The sequence below is a fragment of the Dermacentor andersoni genome, chromosome 7 (assembly GCF_023375885.2).
Source record: "Dermacentor andersoni chromosome 7, qqDerAnde1_hic_scaffold, whole genome shotgun sequence".
Lineage (NCBI taxonomy): Eukaryota > Metazoa > Arthropoda > Arachnida > Ixodida > Ixodidae > Dermacentor > Dermacentor andersoni.
In genome coordinates, this window is record NC_092820.1 from 179,516,599 (window position 1) to 179,541,566 (window position 24,968).

At 47.8% G+C, this 24,968-nt stretch overlaps 1 protein-coding gene and 1 long non-coding RNA gene across 5 annotated transcripts in view; both read right to left on the minus strand.

Moving 5' to 3' along the window:
• LOC126533192 (uncharacterized) overlaps positions 1-24,968 on the minus strand; it is a 160,722-nt gene that overhangs the window by 22,517 nt on the left and 113,237 nt on the right. For all 4 annotated transcript variants that reach the window (XM_050180467.3, XM_050180465.3, XM_055071629.2 and 1 more), the window contains one exon: positions 501-634. In XM_050180467.3, coding sequence (XP_050036424.1) covers positions 501-634 — 134 coding nt within the window. The remainder of the gene's footprint in view (positions 1-500; positions 635-24,968) is intronic.
• LOC140219539 (uncharacterized) lies at positions 18,500-24,345 on the minus strand. Its single transcript, XR_011895896.1, has 2 exons — positions 21,927-24,345; positions 18,500-21,733 (listed from the first exon to the last, which is right to left on the minus strand). It is a non-coding gene; the product is annotated as an uncharacterized lncRNA (long non-coding RNA).

Sequence of the window (24,968 nt, forward strand, 5' to 3'; positions counted from 1 at the left end):
CAGGCCCGGCCTGCTCGAACACGGCACAGCAGCAACTTCCTCCATGCTTACTAAAATAATTGAACTCAGAGACGCCCACATGCAGTGGCTTCTGGGAATGAACTATGTCCTTTTACTATCCAATAAAGCATATATATGTAGATAATACAGAGGGTACGACACGCCACCCCGCGACACTGATGTTAACGATGATAACAACCTCTACAGAAACATTGGCTCAAGCGGCACTTGTTGTCTAATGTTGATCACTCCAAGTCTCTGTCTTCCTGTGATCCTGTCTTGTAAGGCATACGTGCAGATTGTATGTTTTAGTTCGCGGTGGGGGAACACGTGATCACACAAGCTATGGAAAAAAAGTGAACAGTCAGCAAGTGGCAAAACAACATGAACAGGGGCAGCAGCAGCAGCAACAACAACGACGCAGACATAAAGATGTAGTTGCTACTCTGCGTCACGTTCGTGCAAATGCACCATATAGCGAAAGCAGCGTGTGCACTCACAGTAGCGTCTTTGTCTGTAGATATTGCTCACTCCAGCAGCCGACGTGCCGGCATTGCCGTCGTCTTGTGTGCCTTCGGGCTGTACTGCAGCGGCGTTGGAGGGCATCTGTTGTTGCTTGCGCAGAGCAACTTGTCTGCGGACACGGAAAGGATGCGGCAAAGTAGAAACAAACCACATAAGGCATGACAACGCGGATTCAACGTAAAGTTCAAGGCGTACTTTTTTAATATGATGTAGAGTTGTAGCTAGTCCATAAACATATTATTACCATTTATGGAATATCAGAATACCGATGACGTAGACATGAGCAGCACCAATGGTGGCACCATCTGGCATAGGTCGGCAAAATAAACGGAACTCACTCGAACTCACTCACCATTTATATTCATTGCTTCGGGCTCACTCGGCCTCACATTCACTAAAGTTCTACTTATTCGGGCTCACTCGGATTCAGACTCGCCAAAATTGTGCAGGAACGTGCATATTCCGCTTAGGATGTTCGAAACAAAATTTCACACTTACCCCTGCACTGTTCTTGCTCAATTTTGGCACAAAGATAAAATTTTGGAGTACGTCGTTCAGTGTGACACTTGTCACAGTTCATTGCTTAGTTTTTTTCTTTTTTAAAGAAAGAAATGCAAATTTGCCTTCGTTGATGGAGATGCAAGCTGCCGCCGGCGACGGCTCTAGCAACAACTTGTGTCGCCGCCGACCCGTAGCTAGGTGCCGAAAGCCGCAATTTATGGAGGGTTGCCGCATGTTGCCCGCTCCTCTGGAACACGCGGCTTAATGGCTGCTTTTTGAAGCTGCCGGTAGGCGGCGACCCAAGTTTATGCTAGCGGGGTGAATTTTTATTTGTTTGTTTATTCATATTAAATTGTGTGGGGTATTGAGTAAGGAGGGCAACATGACGTGAAGAAAAGAATACACTTGGTGAAGAACGTTAATAAGAGAAAAGCAGAATGCATATAAATCGGGGTTATAGTAAAATATAGATATATGTATATACAGGATTACAGCCATAAACAAATTTCGGAGGTAACAGAGTTACATAGAGTTTTCTTTTTTTTTAACTCGCAGTTTCGCCCGAAAAGGAAAGCATCGATTGCGATAGCAAATTGGTAGACAGCTATAGGAAGTAAGGGTCACCGTTCTATCGGCCATATAAACTTGCGAACATTGGCTTGCTAACTAAATTAACAAGCGTGGTGTCACGTGTGCACAAGCAAACATGGACACATCTCATTCGATTACTGCGAGAACTCGCTGTCGAAACACTGGGGTGAGGAAACGCGGCAGCAGCAGCAAGCGAACTGACTTTCGCGCTGACTCTCGCTTCAACGTGAACTGACATTTTAAAACAGAGCGCGCACGAAGCTATCAGCGCTTGGCACATGCACTCTGTCCCCATCGCAGATCGCTTTCAAGAGTCGCGCGGCCGCGGCATACGCAGCAGCAGCTGGAGTCGAACGCCCGTGCCTTGCGCGCGACGAAAGACGGCGCGCTTCCTCCCCGCTTTTCTCCCTTGCACGCGCTAGATTGAGTCTCCATCGTCGGTTCACCCTTGCACGATTTCAATCGCGCTACAGCAAACGGCACGCAGCAACGACGTTGTCGCCCTTGGGCCCTATACGGAACGTCATGGCGACGACAGAAATGCACCTGCAGTGCCCATCTAATTGCTATCGCAATCAAATTGTGACGAAAAAATTACAATTGGTGAGAAACAATAGTAATAAAAGAAGGCCACAATGCATAAAGATTGGGGATAAAATAAAATATATAGATAGATTATATGCAAGATTTAAGCCATAACTAACATTCGAAGAACAGAATGCAGTGAAAATAAGGCAAGAGGCAAAAGGAAACGCTGTACAAATGAAATTAACGCAGGACCGTATGAGAAGCTTGTTGTCGGCTTCTTGCCGGCTTTCTGGCGGAAACGCAGGTTTCGGCACTAAAGAGGGACAGGCTTACACAAGAGAATTGACATAGGGAAGGCGGTTCCGCCTCCGCCAACAAGTCCATACTTTGCACGGCTGCGCGCGCCCCACGCCCTATTTTGAAAGGCATCTGCAGACGGTTCATACCTTTGTGCGCGCTGTGTTCTCGCCGCTCTTGCGTTGAAGCGATAGACTGCACGAAGGTCACCTCGCTCGCTGCTGCTGCTGCGCTTGTTCACACCAGCGTTCTGACAGCGAGTGTCCGCGCTAATCGAGTGTGATGTGTTCATGTTTGCTTGTGCGCGCTGACACTGTGCTTGTTAATTCAGTCAGTGAACTAATGTTTCCATGTTTATACTGCCGATAACATTACTATTTTTACTTCGTATAGCTCTCTACTAATTTAGTATCGCACTCTACGCTTCGCCTTTCAGGTGAAACTGCGTCTTCTTTAAATGCGTAAGCATTTCTATGCTTACCTAACGAGAACACCGTCCCTCTGTCTGTCCGTCCCGTAAATCGGCCGCTTTCGAGATAGCGTCCGCAGCAGCGAGCGTATTCACCTTCATGCTGCTCGTTTCAACGCAAACAAAGCGGCAAGAACGCAGCGCTCACAGAACTCTCAGCACACGCCTCGCTCTGCCACTTTAGCCGATTGCTTTCAAGATACAGGCCCGTGCGTCTCTCTTCAACGCTACGTAAGCGGCGAGAGCACAGCCCGTGAAGGTACCAGCAGTCGGGCATCTTTGTCGGCATCGAAGATCGCTTGCGAGGTGCGGCCCGCGCAGCGGTGTCCTAACGAAGCCGCGGCTGGATAAGACGCTAAAAAGCGACAATGGCTTATGATGGTCGGAACGTCATCAGCGCACCTGGCGTCGTCACCTTCAGTACTTCGCTTATATAATCAATGATGATCGGGATTAGTAAAGGCAAGGCGCAGGAGATCAGGACTGAAGAATAACACAAACGACAGGACCGGCGCCACTCGAGACTGGCAAGCTGAGATGGCGATCGGGTTGACGCACAAAATGGCAGGATCGGTGCGAAAGCTTTGTTGAAAGAAAGGGCCCAATGTAGAAGAAATATGCTCAAGTAAAACTCTTTCTTGGGCCAGTTGGTTCATGCTTGAATTAGTAAAGGCAAGGCGCAGAAGATCAGGACTCAAGAACACAAACGACTGGACCAGCGCCACTTGAGACTGGCAAGCTGAGACGACGATCAGGTTGACGCACAAAATGGCAAAGTTTTCGCACCGATCCTGCCATTTTGTGCGTCGACCTGATTGCCGTCTCAGCTTGCCAGTCTCGAGTGGCGCCGGTCCTGTAGTTTGTGCTCTTCTTGAGTACTGATCTTCTGCGCCTTGCCTTTACTGATTGAAACATGAACCAACTAGCCCAAGCAAGAGTTTTACACGATCGGGATGCCGTCATGGCCGTTCCATCGTCGTCACTCTAGCTTTGTCTTCTGTTTCTCGTCATGCACTTGTCGTCACGCCTACTAAGGCCACCTAGCCGGCGATGACGTCTCATAGCTTGGGCCACTGGGTGGTGATACCGTCGTGGTGGTTGCAACATTCCGGCTTCGTCCATCGCTTCTCATTAATCATGCCGTCACCGTCACGCCGTTGTCGTTATACACTCATCAAGCCTTCGTTTTCAGACCGACTGCAGTAAGATGTGCGACCGGGCTAGTTGGTGTTGATCTATGATGCTTGACAGCGCGAACTTGGACAAGGGACGGCGAAAGAGAATTGTTTCTTACTTTCTAGTTTTCTTGTTGGCTTGTAGCAACACTACCCATTTTGAAAGCTTCTCGCAGGTTAGTGATAACATATTGTAACGTAGTAGTGACGGTGGCGAAAGCAGCAAAACTGTGAATGACGGAACTAGCGTTTTATTGGGCGAACCTGTGCCCTCAAGACAGGCTGCACTCAAAGAACAACGATAGCGGCGAACACAGTCGGCGATCGTGGAAAATCTGTTCTGCAGGTCAAGCGCGTCGGCTTTTATACACGAGTCATCGAAGTTTCCCGACTAATCGTTGGTGCCCGCATGTCTTTCAGAAAGTACTACACAATTCGCGTCACGTATACAATCAGATTACACAAGCTTCCGTGGCACCAGACAACGCATAGAACCATCGATAACATTACAGTAGGTTCCAGTCATGCAGGTGCGTCTTGCGCTGAGCTATAACTAAGTTGTTAGTGAGTGAAATGCAGTCCCCAAGAAAAGCATATATAAGCTTGTGTCAATATGAGCAGGATAGTTATTCTTCTCTAGCCTTTCTATCTGTTGCGAAAAACTATTGTATGGCGTGTGGACATGATTTAGCGATAGCAGACCTAAGAGCTGAGAAAGCTATCCGCTGTTTTACCAATCTGGAATGGCAAGAAGAAAAATCACCGCCCCAGCACTCCGTACAGATGGTTCACCAGCGAATCTGAAACGTGCGACCCCACTGTTTATCAGAAGGGTTGAAATCTGGGCCAGTTGGTACATACTTGAAGGAAAAAAAACAGTAAAAAGCACAAAGGACAAGAGGAGAGGTTCACAGCACAGCGACTGGACTATCAACTGAGCTTTATTAGAATCGGTGTAGTCCCAGCAAGGCCAGCAGGGCATGTTTATCATGCTGTTTATCTCTGTTTATCACTGGGTTAATCCCGACGGTTCGTTGAACGACGGCTTGGTAGGCTGCCAGATCCTCGGTGCGCAGTTGCTGCTTGCGCTCGGCTGCACGAGCATGTTCTTGTGCCTGGGCTGCAGCATTGGCACGGTGTAGACGAGCTCGCTCGCGGTTCTGCTCGCGGCGTCGCTGATCGAAAGCTGCCTGCTCCTAAGGAGTATGAATGACGCATGGCCTATCCATTTTGGAGCCGGAGAGAAACTGCTGCGCGCGCGCTCGGCTGTGACTGCGAGCTACGACGTCACTACTGGCGCCGCCCATCGCGCGCCTCTCTTTCTCTTTCGCCCATGCGCATGGGGTTCCACCGGAGGAGTGTTCGGTGTACAGGCGACAGCCGGACGGAAGAATCGGCTAGCCATATACAGCTTCGCTGTAAAAATCACTGTTTAAGTTTCTCCGCTTTCGAAAGGCCGTTCCAGTTCCTATAAATATTGACTCAGTGCTGCCACCAAAAGAATTGTTACGATCATTAGGTAACATTCCGAAAGGTTTAGAGCAGCACTTTATAACTCAGCTGCAGGTTAACTTTATGGGGGCTCTGTCAAGGGATGATTTCACAGGTAACAATGGAAGAGCGTGAGCATGGTATTCGGCTGCGCCCTGGCGCAGCTCCGGGTCCAGATAGCATTACATGAGGCATGTTCAGTAAATTCTTTGACCTCTCCCCGCAAGACCTCTCCAATATAGTTAATTTCTCCCTCATGAACGCGTGGATACCTCCTGACTGGAAGCTCGGAAAATACCCCCCCCCCCCCCCCCCCCCCCCGCTTAAGAAGCAAGGAGCGAGAATGAATATATTTAGCATAAGGTCATTCACACTAACTTCCAATGTTATGAACTTATTAGAAAGGGTATTGCACATTCGTATCATAAAATTTTTAACGGATAATACATTATTCAGCCCATGCCAGATTGGATTTCGCGCATGCGCATAAGGTTGCGCTGAAGGAATGTTCGGCGAACAGGCGACCGACGTATGGACGGACGGTCGAATCGGCTAGCTATATATAGCCATATATAGCCGTCGCTGTAAAATCGTTTCTTTTCTTTTTTTTTTTTTGCCGTCGGTGAATAGCACCAACAGATATGCTCGATACTTCGCTTCACTGCAGTCGTGTCCTCCACAACGGCCGAAAGCGTTGTCATTGAGGCAGCTCTAAAGAAACTACGGTTTTGTACGCCTCAACCTGTTGTTATTCTTACAGATTCAAAATCTGCCCTTCAAAGGTTAGAGCACGGGTTCCCTACTGATGCCTTATGTCTTAGCTCCCTACGCTCGGTGCACAATCTCCATATCAAAGGCTTCTCCATACGTTTCCAATGGGTGCCCTCGCACACAGGTATCATAGGCAACGAGATGGCGGACAGCCTCGCCCATAGAGCGCTGTCTGGGAATCCATTGAGAAGAGTGCCTCAAGACGACAACAGACTCTTCAGAGAAGCAGTGTTGTGCCACCTCAGTTCTTTGTGGAGCTCACCTCACAAGCCATGTGTGATCAAGGGCCTCAAAAGAAACCAAGCCACCTTACTGCTCCGCATTCGCACGGGCTCTGCTCGAACCCCTGCGTGGATGTATAAGACTGGCCTGGCGTTATCACCATTATGTTCAACGTGTGGTGTGTGCGGTGACATAGAACATTACCTAATGTGCTGTACTGTGTATAACGCGGAAAGGAGGGTGTTATTCGGGTCCCTCAAGAAGACAGGAGTTCCTCACAGCTCTTTTCAAGACATTGTTTTCCCGCGCGGGAACCGGTTGTGTAGGAAGGAGGTCTCTCGCCTTCTTTTAAATTACCTACAGGACACAGATTTGGCCTCCACATGGTGAACTGAGGAGTGACCATTTGTATTTTGTGAGGTCTGTGTCTGATTATGTGATTTACTTATTTTAAGTGTCGCTACGGTGGAGCAATTGCCGGCAGCAACTGCAAGGCTAATCCCACCAGTAGCCTACAACAACTCAACTCAACTCAACTTAGACGAACTTTTGCGCTGGGCGAGTCGGTGCATGGCTATGTTTTGGGAAGATGTTGCTCCTAAACAAGAACGAACACAAGAAAAAACGAAGTAGACGAAAAGAGCGCTCTTTTCGTCCACCTCGTTTTCTTCGTGCGTTCATTCTTTCTTCGGCGCAACTCTTCCCAAAACATACATATACTCGAGTTGGGACGTCAGGCAGAGTTCTAAAAATTGTAATTCATTATTCTGAATAAGCTCAAGCGTAAAACCAAGACCCTCACCACATTCCCTAAAAACCTTTAAAATATCCGTAGCTTTCTTGGTGTAGTTATCACATCAACAAAACACGAGGTAATCATCTACGTATCGAAGGGTACGTACTCGCAATTCCTTTAGATTGTTTTATAACCTTCTATTGACACGTCTTAGGTAGAAAAAGAATGCTGCTACAAACCAACAAAAAGAAGAGAGAGAGAAAAGAAAATGCAGTGCCCTTCCACTCTGTAAATAAGAATGACCACCGAAGCTGTGTATGTGGGCCCTTTAATGACGAACTGCACCTACGCCACGGGTCGGCCCGGTATTGCACTATCTTCGGGATAGGCCCACGTATGGGGAGCGCTTAAAGCCTGCTTTACCTCCATCACACTTCGGCCCCGCATTTCACTATATTCGGGATCGGCCCACGTATGGGGAGTGCTTAAAGCCTGCTTCACCTCCGCCGCGGGTTGGCACGGTATTGAATATCTACAGGATCGGCCTACGTATGGGGAGTGCTAAAACTGCTTCATCTCCGCCGCGGCTCGGCCCGGTAATGCAATATATTCGGTATCGGCCAACGTATGGGGAGTGCTTAAAGCCTGCTTTACCTACGTCGCGGGTCGACCCGGTAATGCAATATATTCGGGATCGGCCCAGGTATGGGGAGTGCTTAAAGCCTGCTTCACCTCCGCCGCGGCTCGGCCCGGCATTTCACTATAGTAGGGTACGGCCCACGTATGGGGAGTGCTTGAAGGCTCCTTCACCTCCGCCGCGGCTCGGCCCGGTAATGCAATATATTCGGGATCGGACCACGTATGGGGACTGCTTAAAACCTGCTTTACCTACGTCGCGGGTCGACCCGGTATGCAATATATTCGGGATCGGCCCAGGCATGGGGAGTGTTTAAAGCCTGCTTCACCTCCGCCGCGGCTCGGCCCGGCATTTCACTATATTCGGGATCTCGCCCACGTATGGGGAGTGCTTAAAGCCTGCTTCACCTCCGCTACGGCTCGGCCCGGTATTTCACTATATTCGTGATCGGCCCACGTATGGGGAGTGCTTAAAACCTGTTTCACCTGCGCCGCGGCATTCCCCGCCGATTGGCACAGCTATAAAGCGAGAAAGCTCGATTGGGTAACCCACCTCCCGCGATATTCCCCGCCGATTGTCTAAGCTATACAGCCACAGACCACGAAAGGTAACCCGCCTCCCGCGGCATTCCCTTCCGATTGTCTCAGCTATAAAGCGACAAAGCACAATTGGGAAACCCACCTCCCGCGGCATTCCCTGCCGATTGTCTACGCTATACAGCCAGTGGCGTAGCTAGGTCGTCTGGCACCCGGGGCCCTAGCTCCTCTGTCACCCCCCTCCCCGGGTGTAGCCGGCGGAAAGAGGGGTGTCTTCAGACGTATATGACACCCCCCCCCCCCCCTCTCTGGCCCCTTGCACCCGGGGCCCACGGCCCCCCGGCCCCCTTTGTTGCTACGCCACTGTATACAGCCACAAACCGCGAAAGGAAACCCACTTCCCGCGGCATTCCCTGCCGATTGTCTCAGCTATAAAGCGACGAAGCAAGATTGGGAAACCCACTTCCCGCGAAATTACCCCGTCGATTGGCTAAGCTATACAGCCGATCCATCAGTGACCCTCACATACGTATCGAGGCAGGTATCCGTGAAGCTTTTGTTTATAAGCAGTTTTTCTCATCTGTATTCCTTGATATGGAGAAAGCCTATGATACTACGTGGCCGTGTGGGATATTGAGAGACCTCTCATACTTAGCTATACGTGGTAATATGTTTAAAGTTTATCGAAAGTTATCTGTCTAATCGCGCATTCCGTGTTCGAGTGGGGAAAGCTTTGTCACGGAAATTTGTACAGGAAACTGGAGTGCCATCGGGCGGGGTGCTCAGCTGCACGCTTTTTATAGTAAAAATGAATTGTCTTCGTCTACACATACCACATAACATCTCCTATTCAACATATGTTGATGATGTGGAGATAGGATTTCAAACAAGTTGTCTCGTAATCTGTGAGCGACAGGTCCAGCTTGGTCTTAAGAAGGTCCCCAAATGGGCTTACGAGAACGAGTCGAGACTGAACACAGAAAAAAAACACATGCGTCGTTTTCTCTAGAAAAAGAGGCCTGCACCCTGATTCTGAAATTGTGTTGCATGGTGAGCGTCTGCCTGTAAACAGGGAACTTAAAATGTGAGGCATAATTTTATACGCGAAATGAACCTTTGTACTGCACATAAAGTATCTTAAAAACAAATGTATGAAAACAATGAATATCTTAAACGTGCTGTCACGCACAACCTGGGGTAGTGATAGAAAATGTCTTATGAACTTGTATAAAAGCCTCATACTCACACGACTAGACTATGGAGCCATAGTTTACCAGTCGGCTACTCCAACTGCTCTGAAGATGCTAGACCCTGTCCACCATTCAGGCATTCGCCTGTCCACGGTACCTTTAGAACAAGCCCAAACAAGGGTTACACTGCTTGAATAGCACCTTATGGACCTTGCTATACGGCCCCCGCCGAGGCAGTGGCCCCCTATACACTGTGACACATCTTTTGTAGCTGTTACAAAGCGCGCGCCTATCGCGCATATCTGAATGTACTTCCTCGAACTACAGCACAGATACTCTCCTAAATTTTTTGCATATGCATCGAAGTGTTATTCTGGCGTGTCTTACGCTGCAGTCGGTCCAACCTTTTCGGATGCCGGTGTTCTCCACCTTAACACAAGTATTTGCACAACAGAGGCCTACGCGATATTGGCCACTGTTAGATACGGGACCTTTTCCTGAGCCTCCTTCGAGTTCACCAGACCACATCGAATCGCGCCACAGCTAATTAAGGAGCGCAGAAGCACATCTACCCCGTTCCCGAGGCGCGGCACGTGCAAACGAGTTGGCGTCCCCCACTTCGTGCGCCGCAGGTGGAGCTATTCACTGCTTTACTCTTCCCGAAAGTGTAGCGGGAGCCTGGCACGGTTCCAGGTAACATGGGTCCCGAGGCAAGACGGCTGTAATGCACCGTGAAGCCCTGGCAGCAATCCCCCCATACGCTTTGTGACGGTGCTTGCAAGTTAGAATGGCAATACCGCAGAGAGAAGTAAGCGCTCGGACAATTGGGGCCCAAGGAGCGACCCTGTGCGCCGGGTGTGACACAATCGCACAGGCGCCTACCATTGGCCGAAAATGGCGTCACCTGAGCGGGCTCGCCGATTGGCCGAGCGTGACGTGACTTCGAGACACCGAAGGGATTAAAAGCCAGAGACCGGGAGCAGCAAGAGAGCATTCCTTCATTCATCTCTTTCGAGCTTCTTGCCACGGGCCGCAGCGTCCGAGTTGCTGCCGGCCCGTAAGGACTTTATGACTGTTAATTTATTTGTACTCTCACTGTAATTAATGTAAATAAACCTCCAGTTTTCATCTCAAAGTCCTCCTCAACCTCGGCCAATTCCCGCACCAAACGGCAAGGTCCAATATCTGGGGGACAGCAATTGGTATTGTCCTCCAGATCCAACACCACCGTTAAACGCATTAAAGAATTGAATATCCCAAAGGCAGTTATGTACACAGACTATTTGAGCGCCGTAAACGCTTTGAAGATTGTCAAAAAATATAAGAACTCTGTCATTCTATCCCTTTACTCAGTATTATGCACCACCTATGTGTCCAAGCAGCATATCGTGGTATGATGGGTGCCGGGGAACCGAGAGATTGAAGGAAACGTGTTGGCTGACCAGCTAGCCACATCCGTCCACGCGAACGCTGCCAACTCTTCCTCGACTGTCGCTGTAATGGACCTCAAGCCCTCACCAAGGAAAAAGCTGAGGGCTTACTGCAGCGGTTGTGGGATAAATAAGCAGAAAATAAACTACATTTTATTAAGCCGTATCTTGGCAACTGGCCGCAGGTATCAAAGAACCGCCGTACAGAACTAACACTTTGCAGACTTAGGATAGGACACACACACACAGTACACAGTACACACGCATGCCTCTTTTCCAGTGGTGATCCACCAACGTGTGATGTGGTGAGCCACTTACCGTGCTTCACATCCTGCTGCAATGCACTGAATTAGACACTGACAGGAAAAAGCATTTTCCATTACCACACCGGCAGAGAATTCCACTCCATCCTCTAATGATCATAGGTATAGAACCTCTGTTTAAATATCGATCCTTGTACGAATTTTTAAAAGATGTACATAGATTTCATGTTATAGCGTCAGGAAATCTATAGCACGGCCTCTTAACAGAGGCTTCTGATGCGGTAGCTGCATTAAAAGAAAGCACCTGCCTCCCAGCCTTTGGGCTCAAAGGCCTTAAGGAGTCATACGTGCTATTTTCATATTCTTGCATTTTAGCCCCATGATCACTTGTCATTCGTACTACACTAATAGACCACTCCGCGTATCACTGTCGTAATTTTACACTAAATACCATTTTACGCTTCTACGATAGCGATTGATTTTAGGCCACTTTACAGCCATGTTACGTCCCATCATCGCAACTCACCAATCAGCGCTTAACACAACATTATCAGTCATAGCGCTCTTTGGCCACACCTGGCCCTTGCGCCACAGAAAACACATATCATCATCATCAACCTATACAGCGAGAGACCAAGAAAGGAAACGCGCCCCCCGCGGCATTCCCTGCCGATTGTCTCAGCTATAAAGCGACGAAACACGATTGGGCAACCCACCTCCCGCGAAATTCCCCGCCGATCGTCTAAGCGTCGATCGTCTAATTTTTAGACCCGCCCTTCCGCTTTGCCTGTCCAGGCCAGTAAGCATGCATTGCAATTGATTCCCAAAGTTGCTAAGCAAGGCAATGTAATCAGCGAATCGCAAGTTACTAAGGTATTCTCCATCAACTCTTATCCCCAATTCTTCCCAATCCAGGTCTCTGAATACCTCCTGTAAACATGCTGTGAATAGCATTGGAGAGATCGTATCTCCCTGCCTGACGCCCTTATTTATTGGGATTTTGTTGCCTTCTTTATGGAGGACTACAGTGGCTGTGGAGCCGCTATAGATATTTTTCAGTATTTTTACATACGGCTCGTCTACACACTGATTCCGTAATGCCTGCATGACTGCTGAGGTTTCGACTGAATCAAACGCTTTCTCGTAATCAATGAAAGCTATATATAAGGGTTGGTTATCCGCACATTGCTCTATCACCTGACTGATAGTGTAAATATGGTCTACTGTTGAGTAGCCTTTACGAAATCCTGCCTGGTACTTTGGTTGACAGAAGTCTAAGGTGTTCCTGATTCTATTTGCGATTACCTTAATAGATACTTTGTAGGCAACCGACAGTAAGCTTATCGGTCTACAATTTTACAAATCTTTGGCGTTCCCATTCTTATGGATTAGGATTATGTTAGCGTTCTTCCAAGATTCCGGTACGCTCAAAGTCATGAGGCATTGCGTATACAGGGTGGCTAGTTTTTCTAGAACAATCTGCCCACCATCCTTCAACAAATCAGCTGTTACCTGTTCCTCCCTAGCTGCCTTCCCCCTTTGCATAGCTCCCAAGGCTTTCTTTACTTCTTCCGGCGTTACTTGTGGGATTTCAAATTCCTCTAGACTATTCTCTCTTCCATTATCGTCGTGGGTGCCACTGGTACTGTATAAATCTCTATAGAACTCCTCAGCCATTTGAACTATCTCATCCATATTAATAATGATCGCTTTCGCCGGCTTTGTCTCTTAATGCATACTCTGATTCTTGCCTAGTCCTAGTTTCTTCTTCACTGCTTTTAGGCTTCCTCCGTTCCCAAGAGCATGTTCAATTGTATCCATATTATAACTTCCTTATGTCAGCTGTCTTACGTTTGTTGATTAACTTGGAAATTTCTGCCAGTTCTATTCTAGCTGTAGGGTTAGAGGCTTTCATACATTGGCGTTTCTTGATCAGATCTTTCGTCTCCGGCGATACCTTACTGGTATCCTGTCTAACGGAGTTACCGCCGACTTCTATTGCACACTCCTTAATGATACCCGTAAGATTGTCGTTCATTGCTTCAACATTGTGGTCCTCTTCCCGAGTTAAAGCCGAATACTTGTTCTGTAGCTTGATCCGGAATTCCTATATTTTCCCTCTTACCGATAACTCATTGATCGGCTTCTTATGTACCAGTTTCTTCCGTTCCTTCCTCAAGTCTAGGATAATTCGAGTTCTTACCATCTTATGGTCACTGCAGCGCACCTTGGCGAGCACGTCCACATCTTGTATGATGCCAGGGTTAGCGCAGATTATGAAGTCTATTTCATTTCTAGTCTCGCCATTCGGGCTCCTCCACGGCCACTTTCGGCTATCCCGCTTGCAGAAGAAAGTATTCATTATCCGCATATTATTCTGTTCTGCAAACTCTACTAATAACTCTCCCCTGCTATTCCTAGTGCCTATGCCATATTCCCCCACTGACTTGTCTCCAGCGTGCATCTTGCCTACCTTGGCATTGAAGTCGCCCATCAGTATAGCGTATTTTGTTTTTACTTTACCCATCGCCGATTCCACGTCTTCATAGAAGCTTTCGACTTCCTGGTCATCATGACTGGATGTAGGGGCGTATACCTGTACAACCTTCAATTTGTACCTCTTATTAAGTTTCACAACAAGACCTGCCACCCTCTCGTTCATGATATAGAATTCCTGTATGTTACCAGCTACATTCTTATTAATCAGGAATCCGACTCCTAGTTCTCGTCTCTCCGCTAAGCCCCGGTAGCACAGGACGTGCCCACTTTTTAGCACTGTATATGCTTCATTTGTCCTTCTAACTTCACTGAGCCCTATTATATCCCATTTACTGCCCTCTAATTCCTCCACTAGCACTGCTAGACTCGCCTCGCTAGATAACGTTCTAGCGTTAAACGTTGCCAGGTTGCGCTTGTCCTTGTCCGTCTTTCTTGTTTCCGTGGTTTTATTCGCGCTGAGCTACTACTTCAAGTATGGATGACCAACTAGCCCAACAGTAATCTCTTCTAAGATTCCTATGGGGGCCTGTTCGGACCCAGGTATTCTTAGCACCCTCTGCTGCGTCACAGGTCTGACCGCCGCCGTGGTCAGTTCCTTCGCAGCTGCTGGGGACTGAGGGCCGGGGTTTGATTGCTACACAGTCACTTACAAGTCGGGACGCCAATACCAGGACGCAGATTGCCCGTCTCGCTACCCAGTCGAAGACGCGACCTCTACGTCTGATACTGACACCGACGCCTGTGTTTTTCTCTGTTTTTCCACTGCTCCATGTCACCGACGAGCAGCGCCGTGACCCGTCCTTGCGTATCATCACTAACCGCCTGGAATCGCCACTAACAGACAGTTCCCTTCGCTTATTCACACTTCAAGATGGCTTACTCTACAGCCAGAACTTTCACCCCGACTGCCCTGCATTACTCCTTGTGATCCCTAAACACCTTCGCTCGGCTGTTCTCCACGAACTTCACGACCTCCCCACTGCCGGTCACCTGGGTGTGTCACGTACCTACGACTGGATCCGCCGACGCTTCTTTTGGCCAGGGCTTGCTCGCTCTCTTCGAAGATACGTAGCTGCGTGTGAGAAATGCCAGCGACGCAGGACGCTATCGACGCTCCCTGCTGGGTACCTTCAACCACTCGACATTCCCGCGGAACCATTCTTTCGGGTTGGTTTGGACTTACTTGGCCCTTTTCCTCTTTCTACCTCTGGGAACAGGTGGATCGCTGTGGCCTTGGATTACGCCACGCGCTGCGCCATCACCCGAGCGCTTCCTACAAGCTGCGCCACAGATGTCGCCAATTTTCTTCTACACGACGTGATTTTATTACATGGAGCTCCGCGACAACTTCTCACTGACCGTGGCCGGACATTCCTATCAAAAGTTATCGCGGACATGCTGCAGTCATGTGCCACTAGGCACAAGCTATCCACGTCATACCATCCGCAAACAAATAGTCTCACGGGGCGTCTCAGTCGCACTCTCACAGGCATGCTCGCGAAATATGTCTCTTCAGACCACACTGACTGGGACCTCGCTCTACCGTTAATCACATTTGCTTATAATTGCTCGCGCCACAACACAGCCGGTTATTTCCCATTTTCCCATCTGTTCGGCCGAGAACCAGCGCTGCCCCTCGACACAACCATCCCAGTTCACGCAGCACCGACCAGTGAATATGCATTTGACGCCATCACCCGCTGTGCCCACGCAAGGGAAATTGCCCGTGACCACCTTCTGAAATCCCAAGACAGTCAAAGGCGTTTTTACGACCAGCGACACCGAGACGTGCACTTGTCGCCTGGTTGTTTGGTGCTTCTATGGTCTCCGTCACGTCAGGTCGGCCTGTCAGAAAAACTGCTGTCTCGTTACACGGGCCCATATCAAGGGCTTCGTGCCGTGACTCCCGTCACCTACGAGATCGCCCCTGACGCCCCGTCTGCGTCCCAGTTCAGTGATATCGTGCACGTTACACGACTGAAGCAGTATCACCCTCCCAGTGATGACATTTAGACGCTCCGGGACGTCGCTTCTGCCGCCAGAGGATTATGCTACACGCGTGTGATATTTGCTTGTTTGAACGAGGTGCGTGGGCGGCATCACTCAAGAGGAGGAAGAACAAACTGGGCTCGTGCTGTGAATCTAACTGGTCAGCGCTGGAATTCATGGCCGTGGTGCTGGCATTACGCAAATTAGGACCATCAATTACGTCAGCCGTGACAGCCACTGATTCGTTATCATTGTGCTCATCCCTTACTGCTTCTAGTGATTCTCGCATGATGAGAACGTTTCAATCATTGGTACCTGGGTCTTTGACAAGCGTGCGTTTAATTTGGGTGCCTGGCCATAAAGGACTAATCATAAATGAAATTGCAGACTCTCTAGCCAAGGCATCGATAAGTGGCCCGATTCTCCCTTGCTGCCCTTTGATTGCTCATGTTACTGCTGCTAGATTTCACAGGAGTGTCATTATACAGGCAGTATCAGGCTCCGCAATTACCAACTCTGTGGATTACGGACATCTCCTGCACCCTTGGCACAGAGATTTTTGCCGAACACGGAAAATTGAAGTGTCCATCACGAGGCTGCGCTGCCGTATACCTGCAATGAACTTCTGCCTCCACAGGTATGGTCTGATCCCCTCACCATTATGCTCATTCTGTGGCGAAGCGGAGACAATAGGCCATTTCTTGTTGTCTTGCAGACGTTTTTCTATTATAAGAAAACGACTACTTGAAATCCCGCTTCGCTCTTTTGGTCTAACTTTATCAGTGTCTGTGATCCTATCTTTTGGAGCCTCCATTATTGGGTTCAGTCACACAAATGTTTGCTTGGCAATCCAAAATTACCTCATTGAAACCAATCGATTGCCATGTTAGACTGATCGTTCTCCCTCCCAACCATAGTCTTCTTTTATTTCTTATCTATTATTATTATTATTATTATTATTATTATTATTATTATTATTTTATACCCGGTTTTCTTCTGATTATTTCCTTTTTTCGCCAAACACAAAGCGTTTACTTTTAAACTCCAACGCTGAAATTGTTAACTCCCTTGTTATTAGTATTTTTATGCACCTAATTGAACCACCCGATTCATGGCCAATCCCCCATTGTGGGTATGTGCCACGGCCACTCAGGACAGCAACCACAACCGCTGTTGTAAATATAACCTGTAAATAGTTGCTCGTCTTACTGACTCGTCCTTCGCGTAACAATAGTAATTACATTGCCATTGCCAAAATGCTGCAAACGAATTCTTGAACGCTACGTACGGTCAAGGAAGGTAAAGTATGCACTTTTTTATAAAAGAATATGCTCGTATGCCTCAAAAATTGTACGCGATATAACTGATATCAATGCTTCCATGTTTTCTGTCTATTTAATAGGTAAAGAAAATATAACACGAACTTTACAACTATATCAGTTTGAAACCAGCAAAGCTGTCCATGCCGCTGATATGAAAAATGTAAAGACCACGAAATGAACAATTTGAGCACAAATATTTTAACGAAACTTTGTTAACCTCCCTGCCCTTCTCTTATTTGCATCTCTCTCTCCCTGTCATTCAATAACCTTGTGCACATTTTTGTACATATGCAACGACGTGAGAAAAAAAATGGCTGTGGCTTAGCTAAGGTTAAGCCCAGGATGCGAAGCATACTAGCCTTTATTTTAGTTGTTGAACCACTGTTTAGCCTGGTGAACTGCTGTTGCTTGGCTATATTTGGTTCGGCTAGACGAAGAAACAACTCATGCGTTACTCTGCTTCGCCTTCAAGAGTGGAACGCGACAGCGTTCCCGTCGACCCGCCAAGGGGTGCAAGACAATGGGCTACGGCGCAGCGACTACGCGCCCCGCATTGGACGCGGTGAGCGTCGAGCAACGCAGCGTTCGGCGCGGCAACGAAATGTGAGCAAGCGACGCACACCTGAGCCTTAGAAACAGCTCGTTTCTAAGGCAACACCGCATTCACTAGAGGCGCTTTTGTACCGCTTTGAAGTATCGTACTCGTGGCTCAGTGGTAGCGTCTCCGTCTCACACTCCGGAGACCCTGGTTCGATTCCCACCCAGCCCATCTTGCAAGAGTTGAGCCAAAGCCACCTAGAAACAAGCGCAGCTGCTTATATACCGCCGCGACGCCGCGAGCGACGGCGCGAGTTGGAGCAAAGCCACCTAGAAAAAAAAGGAAGGCCTCCGCACGCTGTTGTGACGTCACGCTAGTCGGATGAGCCGGACAGTCGACGCCGTCGGCGTCTCCGCGCCTAGGTTCGTTGCGCTTGCAGGGTGTCTCTTTGCGCGTCGCGGATACTATGGCATGGGAAAATTAGTGCTGTCCTTAAAGTGCCAGCACCTTATAAATGCATATGCTTCGGTTCGAAAGCAAGACACGTATAGCTGACGCAAAAAATAAGGGGGAGCCGCTGGTTCACCGCAGTCAACACCACCATAGAAAGCAACATTATTTCATACCTTCCTTAGATTACTTGCCTGGCGACATTTCTTTTTTGCGTGTATCGCAACACGACCTGCCTTATTGTGCTTGTGATGTTTGGTCGGGACTAAGACAAGCAAACTGCATGCAGCTTAGTCACTTTAACCTTAGACGGAAAGAAAGAAAGAGGAAAACTGCATATTGAAGACACAGAATATACTTTATTCACAAATGATAAGAACTGCATTCAGAAACAAACATTTTAAATCTTCCATAGACAATTATCATTCTCACTCTTGCATTGCGTAAAAGTCCTCGCTGGACACACGAATATCGAGGTTCATTTTATTGTTAAAATTTTATTATTATAGGGTCACGCACAACTAATTCTCAAATAGAATAAGCTTCCGTCTTTGTTGTACCATTTCTTGTGGTTATTTTATTTCCACCCGCCTTGTTTGCAGGCCTTATTGGTCTTCATAAAATACTGAGATAATGGTGAAAAGTAAGTAAAAAACGAGAGGCCTACTCTCAGTCCTAAAGGAAAACATGCAATTAATGGATTGCGGTAGCATGGAGAGTTCGAATCATAAACAGGTAGCACAATGCACTCAAATACTATTTGAATTGGCCAAAATGCAGGGTTTAAATTTTGATAATGTAGGCAAATAAGTCCTAGCTACGCCACAGGTTTCTTTTTACAAGGGTTCTGTCAACACAAGCATACGTAGATGTTCAACAAAACAGAGCTTTATGAGTAAAAAATAAATAATGAGAAACATCTCAGGCCTTCAAGGTCTGCAATTTTCGGTCGTTCTTGGCGTTGCGTAATTTGTTGTTTTCTGTGCGGCACAAGTTGTTCAGCAGTGTATTCGCTGCAGCACTTACAACATGCCCCATTACCTCCTGTGCAGGATGACCGAAATCACACACATCGACATCCTCAAAGTCATGAAGGGTAGCGAACACAAGGCCGATAAGAGTATGTTTCTGCCTAGGAAGGCTGAAAAGTCGTACGGCATATTCTGGTGTCCTGAGCTTGTCCAATATAATTTTAGTAAAGAGTACAGCATTAACTACAACTGCTCGTGGAAACTTCAGGCCACCCCTTGTCATCTTCGTGATTAATGCATTCTCAGGGTCCTCTAGATCGACGTCTTGCATCACAAGGCTTTCACTGCAAGATGCGCATGTCAGCTTTTTTAGAGCTGCATGGGCACAATAGCCGGCAACATAGGTTAGTGCCGGTAGCCTTGACGTTTTTTTTCTCAATGTCGGAGTCGGTCACAGTGACTTGAAACTGTCCGTTTCCTGAATGTACACTTGTCTCCAACGTGTTCGCGCTCGGTGGTAGTAGAATGTCCAAATCTGGCATGTGCAGAACCTTCTGCAAACGCAATTTGTTTTCAGATTCATATATCTGCCTTATAGACACGTGGTAATTGGCACCAGACAATTGCCGGTACTTTCCAAAGCGATCCTCTAAGCTATCAGTTTGAAATTTGCCCAAAAGAACATACTCGAAATGAAGCTCTTTGAGACAGTATATGGCAAGTTCGTGCAAGGCATGGGTAGTGTGGCTGAAAGCTATGTGCGTTTCACGTGTCAAGCGGCCATTGTCATGTTCGAGGCTTCTCCAGTGATCAAGCCATTGAACTATTCTGTCTAAGAATTCTAGTTGAGGACATGACGATGAAACTATTGGACCTTGCAATTGATCTCGCAACCGCTGTCCTTTTCTTGGCGTCTTGACGTTAACAATGTTCCACCAAGTCAAAATGGTGTCGACATATTGAGAGGTTTCCTTTGCATGCTGGAACGTTGCAACACTGAGAGCAGCAACAGTAGATGAGTTAAAAATCTTTAACGCCAGTTTAACGTTCTGCCGTTCCATGTTTGAGGGGGGTTCAGTGCTTTCAAAGTGAGCGTTGGTGCTAGCTTCAAGAGCTCATGCTTTTCAGCTTCGTGCAGCTGGCATAATACCTTGAAAGATGCTGTAAGTATCTTTGGTTCAGCCTCATCACTCTTCGGTTCAGGAAAGTACATGCATTTGCCAATGTTTCTTTGATTCAGCCAGCTATTTCTTATACACTTTAGTATGTGAACTGGGTCCACCACAAAAAACAGGGGTCGTGATGGGTCAGCAGGATGCTGGTAAACAATGCTGACACTTGCCGGCTTAGCGAAGTAGGACATGGCTTTTCTGTTTATGGAGTTATTGTCCGAGATCACTGCGATTATTCTAAAACCAGATGCCTCTAGATCAAGAACAATCTTCCGAAGGAAGTCGTGCAGCGCCTTAGCATCGATTTGTGCCACAGCAAGGATGTGTACAACATCCTTGTTTGAAGAAAGCAGGCTCTGTATCATAAATACGTGGGCAGTTTTTGCTGCAGTCGATTAATTTACCGCAGCACCAGTAACCAACCCAGCCTTGTAATCAAAAAATGATTGAAGGTGAATCTCATCAATCATTAACGTTACAGTCTTTTCATGCTCTTTATATGTGCTTACAATACGCTTTGCATAGGAAAGAAAGCTACATTCTTGCTGCTCCGTTTCAGGGCGTACATCGTACGATGAACACAGTCTTCTGATCGTATCAGGATGCGGCATCTTAAGCTTCATCGAACTTCTCAGGAATCTATATGCATGAGGTGAAATTGTGAACAAAAGGCTAGCAAAAACCAATAAATCGGGGGGATATCCGCCAGCATCATTCAAAACAAGATCAACTTGACTCTTCAAGAATTTAAGCACTTCCAAATGCCATTCTTGCAATTCGCATGCGAAATGTTTTCCACTTACTTCCTCTAGCAATGTTGAAACCAATGTCAGTAGATGACGGGCCTTTTCAGTACGCTCAGTGCTGATATCCTTACGTGTCTGTTCGATCATGTGTAACACACTTTTCAAATCTCTCAAGTCGCACAGCTTTTCAGGAACTAAAACATCACCACACTTTCTCACACCCGTTTCACCAAAAAATACTTCGACGCGCAGGTCTGTGGACACGATCACCGAAGCACGGACTGCAGGAGCAGATTGAAGTGGCAAGTCCAAAAAGAAAACTTTGGAGCCCTTGTTCAAAACTGTCCAGAAGTCCGAACACTGAAAGCTTGGCAAGGCCTTCAGCAAGTCCGCAAAGCTACCAACCAGATTTTTGGCGTCCTCTTCTCCTTGGGTTTGCTGAGAAAGCATTATTGCTTTTTACAAATATGTGGCTTCCAAGCGTGCTCTTTTGGCAGCCGGCGCTTCTCGAACGCACACTTGCGGACGCGATAAATAGGCAGGGCAATTGGGAAACAAGCTCGGAACTGCAGTTTTCTTCAGACGGATGTTTTTCATGGCAACTTCGACCACTTTTCCTCTCTTGGCCTCCGTGTAAGATGTCGTCTTCAAGTAATCCGATGGCAAGAAATGCTTTTCACAGAGCTGAAATAAAAAAAAAAAAAAAAAACAAGCCGTTACAGGTATGAAGCTCGACGAAAACGTTGAATTTACAAACGCGTTGACAGGTGCAGAGACCCATCTATTGTGCACGCGTGCACGAATGCATTGCGCACTATGCTGACGAAAGCTATTCGTCTGGAAACCCAGAATAACAATAGAGAGAAGAAATACTTACCACTGTGTACTTCGTTGGCGAGAAGTCCTTCCGAGGAACTGCTCTCGTCCATGCTTCCCGAGTGGCTCGGTCAGATGGGAACTTGTGCACTCGGACACTTTGTCCTCCGTCATAATTGGACTTGCAGTTTGGTGCGCAACAACAGCCAGGCATCGTTGCGCTTCCGTGTACGACGAATCACGCACAATCGAAGAAAAGCAATCGCGTTTACGGTGCAGTATGCCCCACCAAAGCCACCAAGCAAATGCTCCACGCGTTGCCGCGCTAGCGTTGCAGCCACGGAGAAAATTTGTTTTCAGAACGGGAGCGCCGCGTTCTAGAAACGCAGCGCTCCCCCATCCACCGCTACCATCCGACTCTCGTGACGTATTGACAGGGGAGAGGATGTGATGCGGAGGCCTTACATTTTTTTCTAGGTGGCTTTGGTTGGAGCCCCGTTTCTCCTCTGTCGTGACGTCACGGTGTCACGTGGTCAGCCTTGAAGGCGACGCCGCGAGCGACGGCGCGAGTTGGAGCCCCGTTTCTCCTCTGTCGTGACGTCACGGTGTCACGTGGTATGGCATGGGGTCACTAAAGGTCATTGAAGGCGACACCGCCGCGCCTGAGGAGCTGGGTTGAGCTCTTATGCTTCGCATAAAATTTCAATGACGCTGTCCTTTGTTATAATGTATTGCGCAGGAGCAGCTTCACAGGTCGTCTATTGTTGCTCGCGCTGGCCTGAAGCAATGTCACTCCCTCACATTACTGCAGAGCCCGTAGCTCAGGTCATCTTAAACACCTGCATTTCTCGTTACGGCGTGCCACACACCATAACGACATACAGAGGAAGACAATTTGACTCCTCCCTCTTTCAAGCTCTCTCCCGGGTGTAACGCGCATACAAACGACAGCTTATCACCCAAGTTCCTGTGCCACGGTAGAACGCTTCCACCGTCAACTGAAAGCAGCACTTCGTGCCCATGACTCCATGATTCCATGGACAGAGCGCTTGTTTTTGGTTCTACTAGGTATTCGCACAGGTGTGAAAGCGGATGCACAGTGCTCCTCAGCAGAACTCGTTTTCGGCACGACACTTGGTGTACCCGGTGAGTTCTTCGCCTCGGAACCACCATCTGCTGACCTACAATCCTACGCCGACCGCCTTCGCATTACAATGGCCACGGTTATACTACCGCCGCTTCGTGACGACCGCAGAAATGTTTACACGAGCCCATATTTACTTCATAGCAGTCACGTATTTATCCCTGACGACGCTGCTCGCGCGCCTTTGCAAGCTCTTTACGACGGTCCCTTCAAAGTCCTCAACCGTGACGCCAAGTTTTTCACACTTCTTGTCAGCGAACGCGAAGGGACAATTTCGATCGACCACTTGAAGCCAGCTTATCTAGACTCTGGCAGTGCCATCTCCACAACTTAAACCGCTCAACGGCGCTGCCTTAATCGCTAGGGGGGAGTCATGTAGTGGACAGCACTCATAGAGCACCTCGGTAGAAGGGGCTGGACTAGCGCCATCAGGTATATAGGATCAACGATGGTAGCAGCAACATCAACGCAATCATCTTATAAATAAATGGCAATTCTTTGTGGGCAGTCTGTTCCTACACTGTTAAAACACACAAAACAGGCAATACATTTCAGGCAATAGTATCTCAACATGGAACCTGGCAGTATTTGGTATCTGGATAGCTGCAAAAACACATCTCTTCACCATACATCGATGATCCTTTCTCTGTGAAAAACTCTGGTGACGTCATCAAATTCCTGGAAACAGGAGCTCCTTGCCCCATGCCTCTGTTTAGCATTGACGTGGAGGACTTATTCTACTCTTTGGAGGATGACACTTTGATGAGGTTTGTGCAGGACTGCATACAGAATGACAATGATGAACTGTGTTTCCAAGTGTGGTGTTTCTGTGGCGGCATTTCTGAAACTGCTGTCCGTGTATTTATCCTCGACGCTAATCGCTTGGTCTGATGAAGTTTATACCCAGAGACTGGGAGTTTGCATAGGTTCCCGCGTGGCGCCAATATTTAGTGAAATTTACCTGAGTAGGATCGATCGTGACCTAACGGGCGTTTTGGAAGGTGTCGTGTTAAAAACGATGCGTTATGTTGACGAATATCTTGTTTTTGTTGAAGCGAACGGCTGCGTCAGTACTAGATTGAATGTGCTCAAGATATTTAAGGAGAAGGGTCGTGGACTGAACTTCACCTTTCAAGTACCTAGGGAGCAGATTATACAGTTTTTGGATCTATATATCCGAATTGGGGGTGAGCATGCTTGTTGAGTGTATTCACCGAGGTCTGTGAAGCCCATTCTGGATTTCCATTCCTATCACTCGAAGCTAGTGAAGAACGGTATTGCCACATCCTGTTTACAAGCCGCATTGCGCAAGTCCTGCCCGCATCGAATAAGTGAAGCTTTTTCTAATCAACTCAACAGGCTCAGGCAATCAAGTTATCCAGTAAGTACTTTAGCCTCGCTCAGTGAAAGATTACTGAGCAATCTAAAATTGGAAGCAAAATATGTCATGACAAGAGAGGTCAACGGTAAAGATAAGCCAGCCGTCAGTATGCCATATCTGCACAACTTGTCTCACCGAATGCAAAAGGTGGGTAATAGATTTGGCGTAAATGCCGTCTTCTCGGCAAGAAACAAATTGGGCCGTATCTAGGCAGCGATAGGGAGGAAGGTTGAAGGGAATACACAGAAGTGGAGTGATTGTGATGTCAAACACCGTGACAGGTTGGTTGAGTGTGGAAAGGGTGTAGTGTATCATATTACCCTGCCTCGCGGGGAAATAGTACATCGGCCAAACAGGACGGTGTTTGAACAACCCATTAATGGACCACAGAGCTTCTTTGAAAGGGCAAAGAATGTAAGTGCAAATCGTTGCTAAAAGAAACTAAGGTGCTGTCAAGACAGAATGATAGGATAGCGAGGGAGATCGCTGAAGCATTCTGATAGTGCGGTGAGATGTGCGTGGCGAGGCCATCGGTGAGTCTGCACGAACTAGCAATTGATTATTTAACCACTAATCTT